Below are 15,954 nucleotides of genomic sequence, written 5' to 3' on the forward strand. Positions count from 1 at the left end.
TCAAGAGCCAGAGAATGTTTAAGAGTGACCAGGAAAGCTAATGACCAGCACAGCCCCGTGCAGGAGAAGGAGGGCAGGCAGGACCTGAACTGTGTCAGTGTAAAAAGTGTGTGTTTTCCCTGCTGCTGGGGCTGTCACTTGCCTGACCAGTACCACGGTTGCTGCCCAGCCCGATGGGAGTTTGGCTCTTAAGAGGTGCTGCTCTTCAGCTGGCTCATCAGTGTGCTGAAATGACTGCGGCTTTATCCCTGCAGTGAGCAAAACCACCGAGGGGCAATACTTTCAAGGTCATGACTCAGAAAAAGTCTAAAAAAACCAGGAAAAAGTCACAGTTATGGATGTGTTAATTGCCCTTCCTATGGTCACCCTCTCCCAGCAATGTTGTCCACAGTTGGGAGGGATGAATGTGATGTCCTGGTGCCTCTTGGTGCTGAATCTGGAAATGGCACCTCACTTCCCTGCATCATCAGTGCGTGCCATGTTCCTGTGATTATTGCATTTATCATAGATAATTTCATTTTGTTCAATTCATTAAAGCATGTAAATACATACAGAGGAAGTGTTTTTAAAATTCTATTCATAACCTATGCATGGTTGCCAGTATGTTCCTCATCAGTGGGACATCCTCTTTACCTAGTCACCATCGTCTCCCAACTGTGCATGCTACAACGATGCTCATAACACAACCATTTTCCAGTCCAGAAGGCCAGGAACTGCTCCCTCACCCATTTTTCTCCTTTTCACGCATGGAATATGCAAGAATTTGCTTTGACATTTGCTTACCTGTTTGGTTTTGGGGGTGTTTTTGGCCTTGGTAGTAGTCAGAGCTATTGGCCTTTCTTTGCTTGAGAAATTAAACAATCAGGATTTGTTTAAAGAATCAGCATCTAAGGCATTCCAAGAAATATTCAGCTGCAACCTGACTTTCTCTGATCCGTGCTTATCCTCACTGGCAGATCAGTTGGCTCCAGCTCCTCAGCCCACACACAATGTTTTCACTGTAGCCTCACTCCACATGAGCTGTTCCCTTGAACAGTCTCTTGCCTTCAGAAACTTCTTCCTGGCTTCCAGCTCACCAGACCTCCAGAGGTGCTCTTTAGTATCAGGACCAGCAGGCAGGAGATGGAAGGGTTTCATCTTGCTAGAAAAAAAAAAATTCACTGAAAGAATGGTTAGGCATTGGAACAAGTTGCCTAGGGAGGTGGCAGAGTCGTCATCTCTGGAAGTGTTCAAGAGGCGTCTGGATGTGGCACTTGGGGATATGGTTTAAGGGAGATTATGGTGGTGCAGGGTTGACAGTTGGACTAGATGATCTTGAAGGTCTCTTCCAACCTTGATGATTCTGTGATTCTGTGATCTTTGGTGGCAGTTCCCACCGAGACTGGCTCACAGCTGTGGCAACACCTCAGCCTTTTCTTTTCTTTGGACAGTACCAGAAATGTGACTGATAAGAGAGTCACGTGCTTATGGAGAGCAGCCAGGAAACTCACTTTGCTGTGCACTCTCCGTATCATATGCTCCATCTTCTGAAGGGGATCCAGCTGGCAGAAGGCATGGCTGCAAAGCAGACAGCGTTACATGCTCCCATGGCCTGACCCGAGGCTGTTTGGTGGCACTGAGATCCCCCTGAAGCTCATTCTACTGTCCCTGGCTGCAGAACCCGACATTGTTCCACATAAAGAAGGGGGAGCAGAGACCCTTGCTGGACATTCCTGTGCTGAAGTCTCCAAGCTGAAAGGTTCTTTTGGAGAAAGAGAGATTTGAAAATTGTGGTTTGGGAACAAAGGCGGAAGGGGAAGTGGTATCCTAAACTCCAAAACAGCATGACCCTGATGTTCCACTCCAGGCAGCAAAAGCTGCACTGAGAATCTTCACTCGAGTCCCATTTCATTGCCTGCAGGGGCAAGTCTGCACAGGAGGCTGCATGCACTCATCTCCCAGCTTCTAGAGAGAGCTCAGTCTTGACCACAGGGATGAATTGTAATATATATATATATATATATATATATATATATATATATATATATATATAAAAGTATGAATTTAAATGTTGCATCAAAAAAATTGTTACTTTTTTGCTTGTAAGTATGCTGAAAAGATAGTTCTATTCTAAAAAGGGGGGGAGTTTTATAAAAACAACATCAGCTTTGTTCCCTGTGGTTTGCAGCTAAAGCACATGAACACTTGATTTTGAAGCGGGAGGATGAAAGATTCTCTAAAAGCCAATCCGAACATAGAAAGCCAATGTTTTTACTGCTGGACTGTAAATTCTGTGCTGCCATAGTGTGAATGAGAACCTCCACCATGCCTGTGCAACATCTCAACGCTCCAAAGATCCTATTCAGGTGAAAATAGAACAGAACAGAGAACAGGTCTGCTCCCCTTGCATGGGCACAGCCCTGTCCTGCTCTGTAGCACCAGCCGGGGAAGGAATACTGCCAAGAAGCAGCAAAGCTAGGAATGCAATTAAGTTTTACACAAGCACTTCTGGAATAAAACTGCACTTGGAGTGCAATTTCTCAGCCATTATACATTCAGCAACGCAGGTTTCAAACATATTCACAGGGCACAACAGAGATTTCAATTCAGTCCCAGCCTTAGCTCACACAAGTCATGGTTTTTCAGTTACATGATCCTAATCTTGTTATCACGTTCTCTGCTTTGGAAGGGAAAAATCCTTTTCTGAGTAGTCATTCATGTGAGTCTTTGAAACCAAATATTTCGAGACCTGAAGAGCCTAATGCTAACTTTAAAGTGAAATAACCTGCTTGCAATTTGTTGCCCAAAGTGGCAGAAAAATGACAAAAAAAATGAAAAGCCAGTGAATTTTAAAAAGCATGTTGATGCTAACCTTCTGTAATAAATTTTTAAAAAAATCACCTTCCAATCAGACTGCTCTTACCCAGTTCAAACCTAATCTTGGCCAAAGTCCAGCCTTGGCAAAGGCTGTGTGAGTGATAGTGTCAGTGATGGTTCCTTGTAGGAAGCATGGTTGCCTGACCCCAGCACCAACCTCTGCTCTCACCTCACTCTTTTTACTTCCCTGTTTCCAAGTTGTTATAGCTGTGCCCGTGTGCATTTTCACAACCATTTTGGGTCAGGCCAGGGCAGGCTGCAAGCCCTGGGGCAAGCTGGAGCATGGGATTTGGGCACTGCTCTCAGCACTACTGCACACTGGTTTTGGGAAGACTGGTGTTATAGAAACAACACACTTGTTACTATCACAATCAGAAACGGTGATGGTGCTGCTCATCTTGAAGGTAACGGCCAGCTCCACCAGTAGAAATGTGCCTCTATAGGCTGCTCTGCCAGATGCCCCTGAGAAACTGTGTACCCATGCAGGACAGAATGAACGTATGAGATCTCATGCAGGAGGTCAGTAGTTGAGACCCTTATCCAAGAGAAGCACATGGGATGGAAAGAGAAATTTACCAAGCCCTCTGAACAGTACAGGCTGTTTGGAAATGCTGGTTTAAACATGCAAGTGTTGTGTTGCTGGACGTGTGCAACCTGTTGTGAAACATCCCATGCAAGAAGCTATTTGCAATTTGAGTTTCACAAATGCCCACTAATTCCTAGCTCCCAGCAGTATGATGAGGTTCACTGGGAGCAACAGCAGCAATCGATTCATGATGTCAAAGGTCTTTGCTTATCACCACAGCAAGAGGCTGTGCTGCACAGAAGCTGAGAAGAAGCCTCCACCCTTCTCAGACAATGAGTCTGTACTAACCAAACAGTGCCTATACTCACCTCTACCTCAGATGAGGATTCTTCAGCAGAACCATGACATTCAGCTCTGATGATAAAAATCAAAGTCCCTGAGCCTTAAAAGTGAATGGAGACCATTGCTAGAGAGGTTTCCACTGAAGAGCAGCATGTTAATTTATGAATTTCCACATTAGCCATCCTGGATTGCTACTGTATCCAATGTAAAGGATGTTTAAACAAAATGAGGGAAGCAGAGCATATGTAAAAAGTCTCTGTCCTGCAGGATTTGTAGCAGATGTTCATTGCATTTCATGCCAGCTATGCTACAAGAAGGACATGGCTACCCTTTCCTGCTATGAGACACTGGCTCAGTGGCTCTCAGCAAACCTGGGATCTTGTTGCCAGAACTCCTAAATTCACCATAACAGTATTAAAAGCACTAAAAAATACTGCACCGACTGTGCCTGAGGCCAAGCAAGCACCCTGAATCCACTGGGCTTGGGATGCACCAGACATTGTACCAGCAATTCAGCAGCAAAGCCTTCCCAGGGATAATATACCAGGAAATCTTGTTCTCAGAATGGGATTTATAAGAAAAGAGTCCATCCGATAGAGATAAAAAGAAAATAGAAAAAAAAAAAGAAAGAGCTGAAGAATAGTGATGAAAGTCTTTTTTGTCCTCAAACGTTATGGAAACACATTCAGGCTGCAGGGAACACATTCTCCTGCATAAAAGAACCATCCTTGGAGTGAGGTGCCTTCTCAGTGTCCTCATAGCAAGCAGCTCTTCACCCAGGCAGTACCTCAGAGCTCAAACCACTCAGCAGCTCCACCCATCACTGAAGCAATGCTCAAGCCCAGAAAACCACAAGTAACTACTGAGCCTATAGGGCAGGATGAACATTTTCTTGAAAAAAATAGCAAATTTATCAAAATTACTGGGTGATTCTGTTGTTGTTCTTAAAGCATTTGTAAAGTCTATCCAAATCCAACAAGTAGGTTTTTTTGCCTAGAAAACATTTTCCGACCAGGTTCAGAGGACTGTTTAAGAGCAACTGAGTTTAACCCAAGGGTGATGGGAACCAGTTGTATGGATCTTAGTTCCTTCAACCTGCGCAGAGTTGGGTACCACAATGTCTCCAGGCTGACATGTTTTGGCGGGTTTGGGCACGCCCAGAAGCAGACAGTTTTAGGAAGCTAATCTTGCAGATTAATAAATCCAGGAGTCACAGGTGGCTATGTCCTTTTTCATGTCCTCACAGTTGAACATATCTCTACCAAAGCAGATTGTGAGATGACATAGTAGTATAAACCACGCTAGTATAACACAAAACATTTGTTAAGATTTTAATTGGGACATTTGCGGCAAAACTCAGGTGAGGACAACATGGAGCATTAACTCCTTAAGTAATTAATTCTACATTTTGCAATGTAACCACATAAAACCACATAGAAGTCATGACCAGGACCCATAACAACTAACCTAATACAAATCAGGAGTTCACATGAAGCATAAAGTGTCCTTATTGTTAACCTGCACATGGATCTAAAGTAGTAGATGTCTTTAGTAGATCTAAAGACAGACTTTAAATTTAATTGATTTTAGCACCAGTGAAAAAGGATGGTTTTCCCCTCTCAAGTAGATCTACTGTAATGCCAAGTAAGATTTTAACTGTCTAGGTTTTTTCCATAGGGCTCCCTGAACTGTATTTAACTTTGCCAGATCAGGAGGTAGACACTGAAAAGTCTTCTCTCCCTTTTACTTTTCTCAGCAGAAGAAACAAAAGGAATTCTTAGAAGATACCAAGACAAAAGAAAAGGATGTACATGTAATCCAAGCCTTCAGATCTGCTGAAAAGATCTATTCATGCTACAGCTTTCCTACTGCCCAGAGTGGATGTAAATCTCAAAATTCTACACTCACCTGGAAAGTCCTGCTCCTGCAGAGCTGTACTTTGGAGACAGTTAGGAATTCATTTTTGTTGACTTGCTGTAATAAAGTTTTATTATAAACTTAGGGTGTCCTCAATATGCACCCAATCCTTATAAACATAATTTGGTGGGGTATTCAGCTCTTCCTAATTTTGAGATACGGCAAGATCCAGTTATTATCAGGTCTATATTAAGCTAGATACACAGCAAGGAAATTCCTACGAATTTGCATTTTTCTGAAGCACAACAATGCACTCTTTTCTCCAGGGAACAAACCAAACAGCCTCAGCCCTCAGCAGTTAGCAGTCAGTTGTGTGAAAACATTTAACATTCCAGACTGTTTTTAAGTCCCTAAGATTTGTAATTCTGATTTCTGTAAACGTGGGAAACCACTACTTAATACAGTTTAAGAATCCACAGCATTTTTTATAAAACTATATAAAATTAAAGATAAATATCTCTTGCTTGCAGTTAATTCAAAATGCTGAATTTGAACACCTTTCACTCCTTTTCCTCAGTACAAAGCACAAAGATACATTTAGTGTAAAACAACATACGTACTTTACTAGAGATAGGCACCTTTAAATAAGGGGGAAAAAAAGGCATTTCATTTCCGCATAAGAGATATTTATGATTTCAGACATGATTTTTATCTTAAAATTCTTGCATGTGTAGCTACTACTACGGTTAACAATTTAAGACATCCCTTGATATGTATTAACATAAATAGCACCACACAGTCCAGCAAAATTGCACTGCACTGGCTTTAGTTTTAAACTCATTCAGTGCTAACAGTCAAGAGCTGGGACTCTACGGTCAACTGGCCTTAAGAACATAGAGATCAACAGGAGCCACATTTATTACAGTTTTTATTATTCTCAGGCAGCAAATTCTTCAAAGTCCTTCAATAAACAATGCCACGTGTTACGTTGCTGGTTCTATTTTGTCAATCTCTTCCTTCTTTGGATTTTCCCCTCGGTTTTTGCCCTGTTGCATGGTATACACAGATGGGCCCAACCTCAGGATCTTCCCACTGCCCAGGCACTCGTCACCCTTGTAGAACACGGCAAACTAGGAGACAAACACAGGGAGAGTCTTTTCAGCAGCTGCAAACAGCATGGTGACCAACTCAAGGCTCTGCAAGACCTGCTGAATAGTGAGCACATTCATTTATTCTGACTAAATCTTAAAAAAAACCCAAAACACACAAAATAGTATTAAATAATAAATTAATTACTCCAGTTAATAAAAAAGCTACTCTGTTTTATTAGCCAGATCAGCTAAAACACAAAAAAGGACAGAAAACTACTTCTAATAACTTACCTGTCCAGGCGTGATAGCTCTTGCTGGCTTCACTAGCGTTACCCACACACTCCCATCTTGGTTTAGAGTCAGGACACAAGGCACTAGGCAGAAAACGACCAAACACCTGACAGTTAATCCCTATGTTCACATTAAAAAACCTTCATAACTAGGCTAAACAGATCTAAGTCAAGATACCCTTTTATAAGACACTACAGAAAGACAAGCCAAAACATTTCAACAATTGCTGCAAAACTGCATTAACACAGTACCAGAGTTTAACAAATCAAGCAAAAGAAAAAATAAAACAAGGTTTGATTACCCAGTGCCATCTGGTGCCGAAACCTGAAATGACATTCCATCATCTTCTCTCTAACCAGCTCTGCTGGAGGTTCCTCTGCTATCCAGTGCACTCGGTTTGTCCGCAGGAGGTCTCTGTACAGAGCAGGGTGGTCTCTTGATGGTGCCTTAAAACATGTTTATTTAATGCTGATGTTTTTGCCAGAGTGTATAACTTGTAAAGCATGAAATATAGAGGAAGCATCAAGCCATATCAAAATGAAGGCAAAATAAGTAAGAAAGCAAGCATTTATTATCACTTAAAGTAGGCTAAAGTAAGCCTGAATTATTTGTCAGTCTTTTGCATTTCAAAGTCATGTCACTTCTTGTATTCTTTTCCCTCCAACCATGTTTCTGCCATCTTCAGGTTGTGTTCAGAAGTCTACTGTCCTCCCTTCTCCTATCTCAACAAGATGCTACCTCCCTCTTCTCCAATTTTCCAAATGAACACATCCCCAACAACAGTGTTGCACACACGCAACCTTATGTTATGTAGGGCATAACAAAATTTTCTTAGTGCTCTTGTCTGTTTCTTCTCAATTCTCATTTGTTTATGGTCTCCCACCACCACTGGCACATCAACAAGTAGCAGAACACCTTCACTATAATCACATCAGTATCAAATAAGAATAACAACTGCACGAACAGCAAGAAACACTAACAATGCTAGCAAGCTGCAGAACTCCAAGTCATCTCATATGATTAGCCATTAACACACCAATTATCTGCAGTATTATATATATTCTGCCTGAGTTTTCAAAATGGTAAAACTGTATTACTGGCTACTAATTCTTTTACTAGAAAAACAAAGCAGCAATACATAAACAAAGATATTACACCTTTTATAAACCCTATTATAACAACTTTTATAATTTTATAAAAGTTATTATCATACTAACTATGACAAAACCCTCCATACTAACTATGACAAAACCCTCATGCTTTAGAGTAGAAAATAAGAGCTCAGTAGACCAGCTGATTCTTTTCAGTATTTGCCCTTTGTTTGGAAAAGTTCTACGACAAAATCTAAACCAACTTGCTACTCAAGAAAAGCCCCTTTGGATAAGATGTTTCATGTCGGTTGATGCTACACTAGTTGGTTCTTGTTTCCTCCAAGAGAAAAGCCAAGAATTCTGCCCAGCTTAGGATCACATTCCATACAGCAGCAGACACAAAATTGCTTGCATTAGTCATTTGCAACACCAGTGTTTTAACTCACCACATAGACATCTCTAGTGCTGACATCTTTGTCTACAACAAACCAAGCTTCCTGGAGGCCTGCCAGCCGAGCCCTCTGGCCTATTGTGTAGAGGAACCAACCTAAGGAAAGACAGAAATGGAAAGCTGCTAGCAACTTTTAATCTTTTACTTTCAGAAAAATAACACTAAAATCATTTTCCCCAAACTTTACCACTAAACAAAGAACAAACCAAGCTGTCTTAGAGAAGTGGGCCAATTATGAACTAAACTAACATCTACTTGAAAGTTTTCATCCACACCTGAAGCACATGATTTTACACTAGTCCATTTCAACTATGGCATTCATAGGTTTTATAAAATAAAAACATTTATTTCAGCTTCAGTTTGTGGTTTTGCTACCATTCAGTCTTGCCAGTTTCCCTTACTTTTATGTACCAGTGCAACATCCTACTACCATAAATTACTTGGGAGAGGAGCTCGGTTATGGCAGCTCAAACTGAGGACAGCAAAGGAAGGACACACAGGAGAAAAGGAATGTTTGGTGATGACCTGCTGAGCATCACTGAGGTTCATTGTGCATTTTTTCTGCAAAGTTTAGGTACTAAAGAACCTGGAAGCACAGTCATTTTGAAAGAATTAAGTGAACAATGGTCTCTTGGTATTAAAATAACAATCAGTATCAACAGAGCAACTCTAATAATTATCATTTATTTTCTTGCAACATGGAATAATCAATCAATAATCAGTTGTAGTTTAAAGCTCTATATAGTGTAAAGTAAGTTTCCACAATTTAACAAAAACTTGGGGAAAACCTGCAGACTTCTCTGGAATTTCACAAAATTGGTGCCTCTAAATATAAGCAGTATTGTTCCATTTACCTAAAAGCAAGCTATTAAGGTGGGTTAGCCAATTACCTTTGTGTGTTCCCATCACCTTCTTATCTTCAATGGAAACAAAGTTACCTGGTTGAGGTTCCAAATACTACCAAAGAGGAAGAGATAAGTCACAAGATGGCCCAAGAAAACCTCACAGTATATTTTAGATTCCATCACTACATTCTCCTGAAGCTGAAAAATAGCTTTTCAAGAAGCAAACTCTGCCCAAGCAACTTTTCCTTGATGCTGCTCTAGAGAGAAAAGTAGGAAGAGCAATCCTTTTATGAAATAATTTAGGCTTCACTTTGCCATTCTCACACATGCCAGGGGACAACGGGATTCAGCCATTTGCCTCACTCACATCCCAACCATTTGTCAGAGCCTGGCACACAAAGAAGTGCATGTTCACTCCTTTTGCTACAGAAAGTGAGTGACTGACTGCTGGTGGAGAGGCATGATACTTCCTACAAGCTGTTGGTGTGAGCTTGTGCCTAGGCCTGGCACTTCAAAGGGAGATGGGACATCACTACACATTGTGGGCCACAAACTGCTGCGGATTTTTTATAAAAACTGAACACCAGAACAAAACAAAGACTGTCACAGATTTAGTGCTGCTCACCTCAAGAAGGAAATTTTCAAAGTTTCTTTCACCAATGAAACAGACTCCCATACTCTGAAAAGGAAACATGGAATTGAATCCATAAAAGCAGAGAAAAACATCTGAAATAATATCTACTAATAATCGCTTGAAAAAAAACTTTCAAAAACAAATAGGTTTTCCTTTTCCTTTCAGTTACCGCCTACATTCTTCTAATACCCATTTACAGAGGATGAATATAAACGTGAAAAGCAATCAAGACAACATCAGCAATACAACTACTGCCTCCACTACATTTTTTAAGATCAACTCATGAGGTGTTATTTCTCAGAGAAACATAACTTTTTTTGTTAAAAGTAACTGTGGAAAAACAGGATGATCCAATTTCTAAAGACATACCGAAAAATAATTATAGTGAGGAAGCCTTTAAAAGATATGAAGAGTAAAGACCAAAGGCTTCTCCACTGCTGTGACAGAGGATGCTTTCCTTGAGGCTCACAGCATCCTACACATTCACCTTCACCTTAGTTCTTCTGAGGTACAATAGCAGACAAAATATCTGCAAGCTAAAATACACAACTAACCACAAACTCATAAAAGTACTTTTAAGGAAGTAGACAGCAAAGAAAATTGCTTCCCAACCTATTCTATTATGGTGCTCAGAAGCAGACAAGTTGTCACAGATCAAAGTTCAAAAAGTTCAGGAAAGTCTGATTTAGAGAGAAATACAAATTAAAAGAGTTTAAGTGTTACCATGCCTCTTTTTTCTTTAGCACATGATGAAGGTCATGTTCTGCTGCTATCTTCTTTACAAAACTTTTTGTTAAATCCCCTAAAGGGAAAATGGTTTTCCTCAAAGCATCCTGTGAGATCTGACTTAGAAAGAAGGTCTGGTCCTTAAAGAGGTCAGCCCCTTGAAGGAGTTTCACAGCTGCAAAGTGAAACACATAAAGCATCTCAACATAACTACCATTAATAGCCCAACTTCCTTTAGTATTTTGACAAACAACATTTTAGTTTTATTATTTCCAAATATATGTTAAAGACAGTATTTTACTAGTTTTTCAAAATCTAACTGAAAATGTTTGGGTATTTTCTTACCACTAAAAAGATCTAGAAATATTCAGATTTTGTACTGTGCAGAATCTTACAAAGTCTTACACTGCCTCATCTATTGCAAGAGTGCATATGTCACTGGAAAGGACATCAACAACACAAAAAAATGAAAACAATTTTCACATTTTATGTGAAAGACAGAATGAAGATTAAAATACCTTAGAGTATACTGTTCCTCAAAAACACACTGTTTTGCCCTGAAATCTCCCTGATATAAATCAATGATTTGAACAATCAGTGGAGTTATTCCCAACGCTGAGAGTTTGACTTTTTTCTTTAAAACAGATGCAATCTTCTGATTGCCCTGATCAAACAAAATTAGAGTTTTTCAGTCATGTTCTGCCCACTCCCTTTAAAAACAAATAGCTCTGCTGTTGTACAAACACTACTTATGTGTTTCTTGATTCAAATGAACACAAACCACAGGCCAATAGTTCAGTCACAACTAGTAATACAAAATCTCAGTAAAAAGCCAAAGAAGACTGTTTAGAATATCACAAAATACTACAACTGTGAATCATAGTCTGTCACATGTATAGTTGGTTCACACGTATAGTTGTATACGTTGGTTCTGCTGGGGCCATTTCAACTTTCCAGAAATAAAATTAAAACAAAGAAAAAATAAACTTCTTTAAGTCCAGAACAAACAAATCGAAGTGGGGAACCTGTAACGCAAAAACATCACCATGGTAGCTTTGCATAGTGATAGTTTGCAAGTTTCTTTCCCTTTGGGTATGGCATGCTTCTCACTATAGATCAGACATTCATCTAGCTCTTAAAACAGAAAATGTAATACTTGACAAGTCAGGGTCATTTTCAGTTATGTAAATATGCTCTTTTGCACAACCAACCTTCTACAAAGGCTGGGGTTTAACTGGTTATCATTTTGTGTAAGGTAACAAACATCCTTGATTCTGTGACATCAAATATAGTTTAAATTTCTTCTTTGTATCTAGGACAAAACATGAAATGAAGACACCACTTACTATTTCTAACTTCAAAACGGTTTCTGAAAAGCTTCTGTGGTCTTTTAACATGTTTCTGTTGAAACACTTCCTCATCCTCTAAGGAGGTCCTAGCATAATGCCCAGTAGCAATTGCATCTGCTCCTATCAAGGAAAACACAAGCCAAACAAAATACAAAGGTATGTACTTGAAATTCACAGTTCAAAGCAGGATTGCAAACATCCAGAAAGAAAGGCAGAAAGCAATGAAAGAAGAAATCCTATAGAGGAGTCTTACACTGACAATAGTCGTACTCCTGCTATTTAAATAATGTAAACTATTCACCAGCATGCCAGTACTTGTGCTTCTGTGCTTTAAGGACCACCTAAGAATGTAAAACTTAATGGTCAGGTCAATGCACGTCCCTGAATTAAATCTGTTCCTACACATGAGCAACCTAATCCAGTGGAAGATGTCCCTGCCTAGGGCACGGGGATTGGACTAGATGACCTTTAAAGGTCCCTTCCAACCTGAACCATGCTATGATTCTATTTGTAAAATCAAACCTAAACCAAATTACTTTGCAATTATTGAAATACTGCTGCAGAGATATGTGAGTTAGGCATGCACACAAACTCATGTTTTTCCCCACTTTTTAAAGATTTTGTATCCTGTAAGCATTTCCAGGGCACACACTCTGTACTGACATACTTCAAAATTCCTTACCAAGGTTATCCATAGCATAATGCAGAAAGTAGTTGAATTTGATGTGCTTGTTACACACAATATCAGGATTAGGTGTCCTTCCCAATTCATACTCTTTTAAGAGGTCACTGTAAAATAAAGATTCAAAGTCTATCAACATCATTAACATGCATAATACTATCTGAGACTGGACAATCTGTTTAAACATGAGAAGCTGAGTTCCCATCATACTAAGCATTTTATGTCAGAAATAAAATACCTGTTAGATTTAAACCTGCAAAAAAACAATGCTTGGAAGATTTTCTCCAAAGTGAGCTGAGAACAGGGTCAAATGATCATTTATAATCTTGTAACCTTGCTTTATTAAATTAATACTCCCTCAGGGCAGACATGGCTGCCCACTGTGCAGATCCTACTCATCTCTTATGAAATATTTACTTTTAGAATTAAATGACCCTATTTAATTCTTCAAAGGGCAATGTGGTGCAGTACACACCAGGAGTTACTGTGTCACAGTGGAACAGACAGTAACTTCATCTGCAATAATGTCATCATAACCAATTAGTCATGGGCCTTAATTTTACATACTTTTTCCTGACCTTTTTCTTTCCTTCTAGAAATTCAAAGTTTCTCAAAGTTATGCTGTAGTTTTACACTGCATAATTAAAGTACTTAGCATTACTTGCTTGAAAACATTGAAATAATAACTAATGCAATTAAACCAGCATCCAGCAATGCCCTGAGATACCAAAAGGCCTAATCATTGCATTATTTTGCTTGTCCTCAGTAGCCAGTGAAGTCAAGAGGAAATGAGGGCACAGACTGGATTTAAAAGAACAACAGCAATCCTAGTATTCAGTTTTACTTTTCACCACCTGGAATAGAATCAATTGCTTCTTCCTTACCATGTTATACATTACATCAATAAATAGGAAATAAAGTAATGTGTCCTTTATTTTGTCTAACTCCTTATTCAGAAGTTCTGAATTTGACAACTCATACTAATAATTAAATCACCTGGGTCTACCCAGAGCTGCCTCCCTCTTGTTGGCTCAGCACCACACTCTTATGGAACACTGGAAGTTTTATATAGGGCTCAACATAAAGCCAGGCTCACATTATTTCAGAGCTTCTAGTAAAGCACAGAACTAGAGAAAGGGCAATGGAGGATGCCTACTGGATCTCTCTCTGATGTAAAGATCTGAAAAAGGCTTTGTACAAACCATGGAAAAGACAAGACCTGGAATAGTTCTCGTGATAAAAGCTGTTTTATGATGATTAACCCTTTAAAGAGAGATCCAGAGGAGTAAGTTTAAGGTCATTGATGACAGTAAAGAAAAAAGGATTCTGAAACAAAGAAAGACATTTGTAACAGAATGTTTGGAAACACTGTATTAATAAATGGTGAGAAGCAAAAGCAAAGCTGAACTTCTCTGGACTTTGGTTCATTTATGGACACCCCACACACCTCAATAAGCTTGATAACACTTTTCATTATCTCACACCGAAAGGGAAAAATTGAGTGAACTTTCTCAGAACAAGGCTGTTCTGCTATTTTCTTCAGACTGCCCAAAGGTTTGGTGCTCAGCTTGATGTCATTTCAACATGCAGTAGAAGTAGCAGGTTATTCCCCAGTAATAACAGTACTACTTAAAGGGGAATGATGAAGATCAGGGAACAACTTCTATGTACTTATGTTCAGTGCATAAAGATCAATTATGCTGTTATACTAATGTGTCCCTTCTTATCCTTTCCCCCACAAAAAACTCTCAGCCTTTCCAATGCAGAACTTCCCTTAAAGTGCAACAAATTCACAGAAAATCTGAGCACTCCCTTTAGAGTCTAAACAATTTCAAATTTGTCATAGTTTAAAGAAGAAAGGCTAGCTCATGATCGTTTTGTGGTAAACTGGATTCAGTACATATTATGTAAAATGCACTGCCTAAGTTACACACACAGACAATAATAAATAATAGCACCCTATTAAATGGGTTTTTTTCAGGTTGCAATAAGGTTGGGCCAGTACATGGGTAGCTGAAGACATGAGCTGCAACAAACCAATTGCTACACACGCACAACTAGGGAGAAATCCTCTACTGATTTAAAAATAACATACTAAAACTAGGATATAAATTCTGACCTAAGTACAAATCAGAGAGAAAATAATTCCTCCAATATTTAACAGGCTTCGGGACTTCCTCTTAGCACTGACAATACTGCAATGCATTGCCATTGCCCATTATCTGTCCGTTCTTGCTTTTCACCATAACACAGTACCACACTAAAATACTGAAATACCATCTATTGTAAATGTGTTTCTACCTGAATACTTCGTTCCAGTATTCCTTCACGTAGGAAACCTGGTGAAATGGAATATCGAGCTTCTGGCAAACCCGGTAAGCATCCTCGCAATCTCTGTCAATGGAGCAAGCTCCCTGTTCATCCAGGGGGTCCCAGTTCTTCATAAACACGCCTGTCACCTGGTAGCCTATGAAACGAAGGTAAGAATCACTTAACAAGTTAAATTCTTACAGCCTGGACCCAAAACCTGTGTTTTCCAAGACTTTCTTGACTAACTGCTTCCTTCAGAAGACGCGATTAGCCTGTGCTAAGCAAACATCCTCCTAAGCTTTACAGTATAGTTATTGTATGGCTGTGTTCTTTCCTGTAGCTAACAGCTAACTTAAAACCAAGCTCTTCTGGCAGTCTAACAGGATGATATGTCGTATTAGCACCCGGCTCCCCGCGGTGCCCTGCCCGAGACGAGGACCGGCCCAGAAGGGACGGGGAGGGGAAGGGAGGCCCCCACAGCGCGGCGGGAGCGAGCCGGAGCCGGGGCTCTCCCACCCCCGGACGCCCCGCACCTCGGCGGCGCAGCAGCAGCGCGGCCACGGCGCTGTCCACGCCGCCGGACACGGCGCAGGCCACGCGTCGCCCCGCGGCCGCCGCCAGCATCTCCCCCGCCGCCGCCGCCGTTTCCGCCCGCCCGGGCCCGCCCCGACACCGCCGCGCGGGGAACGCGCCTGCGCGCTGGGCGGGGCGGGCACGGGCACCGCCGGGCCCTCGGCGGCGGCGGCGCGAGCGCGGGCCTTTGGTGCCCGCACGGCGAGGGAGGCACGTACCCGGCCCAGTGCCGGGGGTTTTCCCGTCCGCTCCTTCACTCAGTGGAAAAAGCCGAAGAGCTCTCTGGCCCACAACCCGCCCCACATCAGGCCAACCAGAACCCTCACACAC

The 15,954-nt window shown here is 40.8% G+C and overlaps 1 protein-coding gene across 2 annotated transcripts; it reads right to left on the bottom strand.

Moving 5' to 3' along the window:
* Nucleotides 1-6,390: 6,390 nt before the first annotated feature.
* TRMU (tRNA mitochondrial 2-thiouridylase) lies at nt 6,391-15,677 on the bottom strand. 2 transcript variants are annotated; one of them, XM_027731969.2, is made up of 11 exons: nt 15,585-15,677; nt 15,043-15,208; nt 12,742-12,848; nt 12,057-12,179; nt 10,713-10,885; nt 9,976-10,029; nt 9,396-9,462; nt 8,501-8,601; nt 7,265-7,409; nt 6,964-7,046; nt 6,391-6,711 (listed from the first exon to the last, which is right to left on the bottom strand). In XM_027731969.2, the coding sequence occupies exons 1-11, from the start codon at nt 15,673-15,675 to the stop codon at nt 6,565-6,567; spliced, it is 1,257 nt and encodes a 418-aa protein (XP_027587770.1). In that variant the 5' UTR covers nt 15,676-15,677; the 3' UTR covers nt 6,391-6,564. The 2 variants fall into 2 exon arrangements, with proteins under 2 accessions (XP_027587770.1, XP_039235387.1); XM_039379453.1 differs by lacking the exon at nt 15,585-15,677 and adding an exon at nt 15,298-15,511.
* Between the last annotated feature and the right edge of the window lie 277 nt (nt 15,678-15,954).

The sequence above is a fragment of the Pipra filicauda genome, unplaced genomic scaffold, assembly GCF_003945595.2.
Source record: "Pipra filicauda isolate LSUMZ 115617 unplaced genomic scaffold, ASM394559v2 scaffold167_size3244652_pilon, whole genome shotgun sequence".
NCBI lineage: Eukaryota > Metazoa > Chordata > Aves > Passeriformes > Pipridae > Pipra > Pipra filicauda.